Source organism: Alosa alosa, chromosome 17, assembly GCF_017589495.1.
Source record: "Alosa alosa isolate M-15738 ecotype Scorff River chromosome 17, AALO_Geno_1.1, whole genome shotgun sequence".
Classification (NCBI taxonomy): Eukaryota; Metazoa; Chordata; class Actinopteri; order Clupeiformes; family Clupeidae; genus Alosa; species Alosa alosa.
In genome coordinates, this window is record NC_063205.1 from 28,820,330 (window position 1) to 28,828,486 (window position 8,157).

An 8,157-nucleotide genomic window follows, 5' to 3' on the forward strand; every position below is an offset into this window, starting at 1 on the left:
TTTGGGTTGGGTCCCAGCCCATGTAGGAGTAATGGGGAATGAAATTGCAGACACATGCTAAACAGGCAACAAAGCAAGACAGCATTAATATCCAAGTACAATATAGTAAGGCAGAAATTAAAATCACGATTAAAGCTAAAACTAGGGTATATATGGGACAATGAAGTCACAGGCAGACATCTATATGCAATTCAAAAGAATGTTGGATGGAGCAGGAGTAGGCTACCAGCAGAATCACGCAGGAGGAGGATATTGTCTCAAGAATGAGGTATGGACATACAGGACTGCATATTAGTTCTAAAGGGAAAACATGCTGATGGTAACTGTGAATGTGTAGTCAAGAAACCATAGAACATGTTATAGAACATTGTCCCAAGTACAATCAGGAACAACAAGCATTTATAGAACAGCTAGCAGAAGTAAAGATACATCTGAAGATTACTGATATATTGCAAAGAAATTCTGGGGAACAATGATATGTATTTTTTGTTACTTGAAAGCAACAGGGTTATTCCATAGAATTTAGAGGCGTAAAGGTCAGACCCACACTCCAACTCAGAAGGTGGCGGTAATGCACCTAAAAGCTGTTTGCCAACCGCCAAAAAAGAAGAAGTGGTTGTCACAGGGAGTCTGGAAGTGTGTACGTTAGCCTACTACCACAAGGACTTTGTTAGATACATTGTGTTATCTTTACACTGAAGGAAAGTTTGAGAGAGGATTTTTTTTGGCACAGCAGAACTTAATTCTGAAAATGACAGAACCACTTATACCAGGGAAGGAGATCAAAAAAGAGGAGTTCGATTATTTTCTCCATAAGACTGTATTGGAAAATGACTGCAGGACTGAGACACAAACATCATCTACCAGCAGCAGAGACCGCAGAGAAGAGGAATTCACACCAGTGGAAATTAAAGAGGAAAATGATTCTGGAGAATATGACCACGATGACTCCTCCTCTAGGCCTACTTTAAGTAAGATGCTTAGCCTACATGTTTGTATTAGGAAAACCTGGAGGGGGTTTTTAGTTAATAGGATTGTTTATTCGATTTCATGGGAATACTTAAATAAGTGCACATCATTATTTAGGCCTACACTTGTTTTCTCCTGCCCTGCCCTTGACTTCATCAGTGCTCCCCTGTTAGCAACCATGCATTTAAATTTTAATATAAATAAATATAAAATATAATATAAAATAAATATAAAATAGACACAATTATCAAGAAAACACGCAAATTTGCCTGCCAGTGTGTTAAGCAAATTTGTTTTGGTATCTTGAAATAGTAAAGAGCTCTTCCGAAATGCGATAAGCGTTTGTCATGCCATTTTGCTGTTTTGTACTGAAACTTTTTCACTGCTCCATTAAAGTTTCATGCCAAATCGCTATATTCGCAATCGCTTTCTTTGTTTAAAATGTAGCCTTTAGCCTAAACGCGACTTTAATCAGAATTCGGTGAGAGACGGCGCTCTGAACAGACGTTTTAATACTTATGCACCTTGTATTTTAACGAAGAACAATCCATCAATGTTTGGAAAACAATGGATGGATTTAGCATTTTGTAAAATAAAATTAACTTTGAATTTATCATCAACAATATTGTTGTTTGATTTAATAATCATTGTTCAACATGTTCAAACTGAGCCAAAAAACATTTTAACAGGATAAATTGAATATTCTCAAAATGTGTGGGTCTAGGTAAAAAATTACATTTTCGTAAAAACTATTGAAATGGATTTATAGCATTTTGGAAAAGAGCCCCTCTCTTATTAGTTTCAAATTATTTCATTTATTAAAAACAATGGCAACATAATGTTTGTATCAATATAAGATTAATAACAATTGGGTTTCACAAGCAGTTTTTTTCAGTATTTATGCTCCAACATACTCCAACATACAATTTATGCTCCAACATGTAGTCAAATTCAAAACTGACCCATCCCCTACAGAGCCTATGTCTCTGGCCCAGATGAAGAGGGTATCAGTGGTGCTGGTGGACTGCTGTAGACCACAAGGACAGAAAAGGACGGATATGCAGATGCAGACCAATGGAGATGCAGAACAGCCTGAGATCAGTAAGACACACACACACACACCAGTCCTTGACTGTTTTAATTGGGCGGAACCCAGACAAGGCTAAGAACTTTAGTAGCTTACTTTAACTTACTTACTTTTACGGTAGATGCCACATTTGCCATACACTGCCAATGTTCCAACATTTGCACACTGTACACTGTACAAAAGTTTACCTCAGCTGCCTGTGAGCAGCTTTTCAGTTGTGCTGAGTTACTGTTAAAGGGAAACTTGGCAGGATTTCCCCCTCTGCTGGAGAAATTGTGCATTATGCTATTTCAAACTGTGGGAAAAGGTAACGATAAAGCACATGGATTTGTTTACAAGCTAGCGAACGGTTATCATAAGTTTGGCAGAACTATGTGGATGTTACAAGGTAAGAAACACGATTTAAAAGGAGTTTCTTGTTTCTCACTTCTCTCCGGGACGGTAGTCTCAATGTTGCAAGGTTGGTTTTCCGCCTGGGGATGCTAGGCGCAGCGGGGAAAGTCACCATTTTCACCGGAACAGGTCATTTAACCATCCAAATGATTTCTAAACAGGTTTATTACGTTGAAATAGTTGCCAAGTTCCCCTTTAACTGCAAATCGAGCACAGATGAGGGCAACTAACTTCAACTTCAACTGCTGCTCAAACCTAAAGGAGAAATTTCATGAGGTCACCAAGTACTGTTGGTACGGGGGAAAAAAACGAAAACAATCGGTTTTACCTAGTTTGAGTTGCTGCAGCCAGCAGCTAAGGTAGCCAGGCGGCTACAGTACTACACTCTGGGGACATGAACATGGGGGCTCACGAACATGCCCTCAGAGTGTAGTGCTGTAAACTGCCTCGCTGCCTTAGCTGCTGGCTGCAGCAACTCGAGCTAGGTAAAACCGATTGTTAAAAGTTTTAACTTGAGGAATATTTCATTAAAGTATTGGTATTTTTACTTGAGTACAATATTTTAGTACTCACCTCTGGTGATCAGTGTGCTTCAGATCTCTTCAGACTGCCGTATACAAAGTTACTGACTATAGTCTACACACACAGGACAGTCACATCCTGCAATATAGGCAGCCGTGGCCTACTGGTTAGGGCTTCGGACTTGTAACCGGAGGGTTGCCGGTTCGAAACCCGACCAGTAGGAGCGGCTGAAGTGCCCTTGAGCAAGGCACCTAACCCTTCACTGCTCCCGAGCGCCGCTGTAGCACTTGAGCAAGGCACCTAACCCCTCACTGCTCCCGAGCGCCGCTGTAGCACTTGAGCAAGGCACCTAACCCCTCACTGCTCCCGAGCGCCGCTGTAGCACTTGAGCAAGGCACCTAACCCCTCACTGCTCCCGAGCGCCGCTGTAGCTGGCAGCTCACTGCGTTGGGATTTGTCTGTGCTTCACCTCACTCTGTGCTCACTTTGTGCTGAGACTAAATTTCCTTCACGGGATTAAAAGAGTATACTTATGCTTATCTATATATAATGCCATTTAGGAAATTAATGTCAATATATATGGAATGAAAGTCTGAATATATATATATATATCAGAATCTGAATATATAGATCAAAAACATGAATATCAAAACCCTGAATATATAGGTCAAAACCTGAGAATATATGTCAAAATCTGAATATATATATCAAAACCTGAGAATATATATCAAAATCTGAGAATATATATCAAAGTCTGAATATATATATATATCAAAACCTGAGAATATATATCAAAATCTGCGTCACATCTATCATGCGGGTTCTACACCGAGTTGCCGAACCTACAGTAGGTCTTAAATCTAACAAGTTATGCCTTTTACAACAAGCTTTTTGATGGAAAAGATAACTTTGTGAATTATAGTGTTTTACAATCTTTTATGTTGGCATGTAAATATCCAGTCCAAAACTAACATTAGCAGAATGATTACTACTGGATTTGAAACAACAATCCTTGGGGTCAAATCTCGCTCCTCTAACCACTGTGCTACCGCATTTCACGAGATTGCAATAAGTTTTAACACTTAAAGCCGTGGTTGCTAGGTAACGATAAACAAATGTAAAAAAATATATAGTATATATATATATAAACCCTGCATATATACATGTTTTGTATATATACAGGGTTTATATATATATATATATATATATATATATATATTCACATTTTGACATATATATATTCAGGGTTTTGATATATATATATATATATATATATATATATATATATATATATATATATATATATATATATATATTAGGGCTGTCAAAATAACTGATTAATTTCGATTAATTAATTTGAGAAAAAATAACTGATTCAAAAAATTAGTGCAGATTAATCGATTCTGTATAACCTTTGACCCCGAGTTATAGTCAGTAAAAATTAGACTGTAAAATGAAGGAGAGAGAAGAAAACGTGCTGCCTGGATCATTGATTGAAACATTTACTTTTAAAAAACGGCCTGATGGTGTTGATCAAAATAAAGTCCTCTGTAATGTCTGCAGCAAGGAATGTGCTCTATATACATCAATGCAAAGAAATAGGTGTTGACATTGAAGGGAGTGTTAATTTATTTTCATTGTGTCCCCTAGGTCATATCTGTGGCCTATGTCTATTATTTTGCATTTCTGAACTTTCCAGGAGTCCATATTAACAATAAAGCAATTATTGTGTATCTTGATTGGGATTCAAATGAAAGCAAAGCAAGTTACTTTATTAACTAAACTTTAAGACATAGGTCTATTTGATTATTTCAAATCAAATTTCAAAAGATGTGCAGCAGACCTGAGGCAATACAATATTCTTCAGAAATGTAGCTGATATAAACTGAAATAAATGCTACCACAGAAGTGTGTGCACAAAATGTAGGCCTACACACATTATAAAGGGCATAACAAACAGAAAATATTATATTGATACTATATTCATTATCTTTGAGTTCAGTTGAAAATAAGGAAGTTTTCAACATGAGTGCATTGCCATTTTATAGGCCTACAGTCTATGGTGCACTGTCACTTGCCACACATCATCGCCGAAGTTTTTAACAGGCAAACACTGGATGAACAATGGATTTTTATGGAGCAGCGTCGACCAAATATAACTGAATCGTGATTTACACGGCGCCGAAGTGCGATGCTGGTGTGCGGAGTTGTATTGAAAAGAATGGAATCTAATGTAAATGAATGTCGACATAAAGCAGAGTGCATCGCAAATAGTAGCAGCCAAAGAGTAATGTTGATAACAGAACAAGTGACGGTGAAAGAATCTTTGGCGGCACACAACTAATGCGTCAGCCTAGGCTACTACTCTTTGGCCGGCTCGTTAGCCCAACCAAGTGTGTGCAGCATGCCTTTACGTAGCCTACTAACGGTGCATCATCATAAAGATACATTTAATCTGCATCACGCCCCATTTTAGAGGAAAACAAGTTAACAAGTTTTTTAATTCACAGGACATTCTATCATTTTACTAACACGGCAGTTATGAAGAATTATACCTTACATGTCGAAACTATGTACATTACCAACCTAATTCGTTTGCAATACCCCGTGTTGAGAACAAATTTAGCATGTACACTTACCATAATATCCCATGCAAAACGGTTAGCTTGCTAGCTAGCTAACTGTGGAACTTCAGTTAATTCAGCCAATTATCTCACCTACTGTAGTTGTAGGAAATAGGCTACGTTCATATTACAAGTGATAGAATGAATGTGTGACTTATGTTTAGTTGATGTTATGACATGTAAAGTTAAGCTTGCTGAACTTAGTTATAGTCAGCCACGGGCAGTTTGACTGTGTCTATCGATACATTCGTGACACTCCTGTAAACTAGAAAGAGCAAACCATAGGAACATGGTCACATTAATCCCATAAACACACAGATAACTCTTACACCAACCTTATTTTGTGCCTTTTATTCACGTTTGTTTCAAGATTTAGTAAGTATAAGCCCTTTTCGCTCCCCACTTTGATGCAGCATTAGGTTTCCATTATATCAGTCATCTTTTCCCTAAAAGGGGGCGTGTACGTGCAGCACATACAACGTTCCATTCCATTCGTCAGTGCGTATTGTTTAGTTTCCGGTCTAGCTAAATCCAGTGTGGTGTTGTAGTTGTTCTAACGTTACTAGTTGTTGCAACAGCATGTGAAAAAACTACAAAGTTTATTTAACCAAAAGAGCGTTAATCTCGGCGTTAAAAATTGGCCGCCCGTTAAAATAGGTTTACGTTAGCGCCGTTAATACTTAGCGTTTAACTGACACCACTAATATATATATATATATATATATATATATATATATATATATATATATATATATATGGTAGGGACTTATCTTCCAGTACTAACCAGCGGACAAGACATGACCCCTCTTATTATAGCCTACGGCTACTTGCCAAAATGAGAAAAATAATCTGAACACAATGTGTCGAGACAAAGTGACCATGATGACTCCTCTCCTAAGTTTGATTCTTAAAATGTTGCCATAGAAAAACATTGAGGAGTGTGATGAGTTCTATATATTCTTTATATTATATGTGATGAGAATATTGAAATCATAGGATGCAGATAGATAGATGGATGTTTTAATCATTTTCTTATATTACAGTTGTTGAAAGGATCGCAAATGGGAAGAGTTTCAAGAGGGAGTCAGATCTCAACCCACATCAGACAACACATACTAGGGAAAAGCCATATCAGTGTACTACATCTAGGAAGGATTTCAGATCAAGCTCAGCTCCTACTGACCATCAGAGAACCCATATTGGGGGGTGGCCACATCTGTGTGCAGAGTGTGGAATGAGTTTTAGATCAAGATCATGGCTTACTGCCCATCAGAGAACACATAGTGAAGAAAAGCCATATAAGTGTACTACATGTGGGAAGGGTTTCAAAAGCGGAGGAAACCTCACTATCCATCAGAAAACACATACTGGAGTAAAGCCATATAAGTGTTCAGATTGTGGCAAGGCTTTTACTCTGGAGTTTAACCTCAAGGCACACCTGAGGACGCATACTGGAGAAAAGCCATATCCCTGTTCATATTGTGGAAAGACTTTTTCTCAGGTGTCTAATCTCAAGAAACACCAGAGGATGCATACTGGAGAAAGGCCATATCACTGTTCAGATTGTGGAAAGACTTTTGCTCAGTCTGCTCATCTCAAGAGACACCAGCTGATGCATACTGGAGAAATGCCATATCACTGATCAGATTGTGGAAAGACTTTTACTCAGGTGTTTGATCTCAAGAAACACCAGAGAATCCATACTCAATAGTCCTTTGGTAGAAAGTCTTTTATTGTTAAATGTCATTAAATGATGAGTAATTTCCAGGTTCATCAGAGGATCCATTTAGAGGAGAGACCATATCTGTGTTCTCAGTTTGGAAAGACATTTACTCAGGCGTCATCTCTTTTAGAGACGCCAGTGGTTCAGTCTCATGCTGTCTCTGAGGTGTCTGGCTTTCAAAGACTGTCATTGAAATTAAGCAGTATGGCAGTGGCATCAGTAAGGATAAACTGTACCCATGACTGTGGTTCAGCCAGCTGAGTGCCACAGATAACGACAGCCATGGCTATCTCCTTTACCAATCCCACGATCACGAGTGGCAAATTGCTTTTATACAATAGTTTACTCTATTTTCTTACTCAACGTAGTTGATGTTTTTATATGGAATCAATTTTAGTATTAAAATGTTTGGTAACACTTTACTTGAAAGTATCGACATAAGAGTGACATGACACTGTCATGAACACATGACACTGTCATGACACATGAACCCTAACTCTAAACCTTACCCTAAACCTAACCTTAATCCTAACTTGTTATGACAAAAACCGAATGACACTTAATGACAAAAGCGTTATGTCATAAACATTTATGACTTGTTTATGACACGTTCATGACGGTATCATGTCACTCTTTATGTCGATACTGTCAACCACAACCAAATGTTTGATGGTCAATTCCTATGTACCGGTAGGTATGAATTTGTTCCTGCACTGTAGTGAGATTAGTGCTGACAATAAAAACTATTCAAATGATACCGTCTTTATTTCTGTTGTGTTCTCATGGTAAGCTGTAGCATACTTGATCATGGAAGTGTAAACATTCTAGTTGAGTAAGCC

The 8,157-nt window shown here is 38.0% G+C and overlaps 1 protein-coding gene across 1 annotated transcript; it reads left to right on the plus strand.

Annotated features, from left to right (window-relative positions):
- Positions 1-639: 639 nt before the first annotated feature.
- LOC125310736 (zinc finger protein 239-like) lies at positions 640-7,848 on the plus strand. The gene is made up of 3 exons (XM_048268377.1): positions 640-971; positions 1,945-2,070; positions 6,639-7,848. The coding sequence occupies exons 1-3, from the start codon at positions 752-754 to the stop codon at positions 7,235-7,237; spliced, it is 945 nt and encodes a 314-aa protein (XP_048124334.1). The 5' UTR covers positions 640-751; the 3' UTR covers positions 7,238-7,848.
- Positions 7,849-8,157: the final 309 nt, after the last annotated feature.

Excerpts from the sequence above, each read along its gene's own strand:
- LOC125310736 (XM_048268377.1), top strand. The coding sequence starts at position 752 with ATGACAGAACCACTTATACCAGGGAAGGAGATCAAAAAAGAGGAGTTC. Across the intron at positions 972-1,944 it reads CTCCTCTAGGCCTACTTTAA|AGCCTATGTCTCTGGCCCAG; the intron begins GTAAGATGCTTA and ends CATCCCCTACAG. Across the intron at positions 2,071-6,638 it reads TGCAGAACAGCCTGAGATCA|TTGTTGAAAGGATCGCAAAT; the intron begins GTAAGACACACA and ends CTTATATTACAG.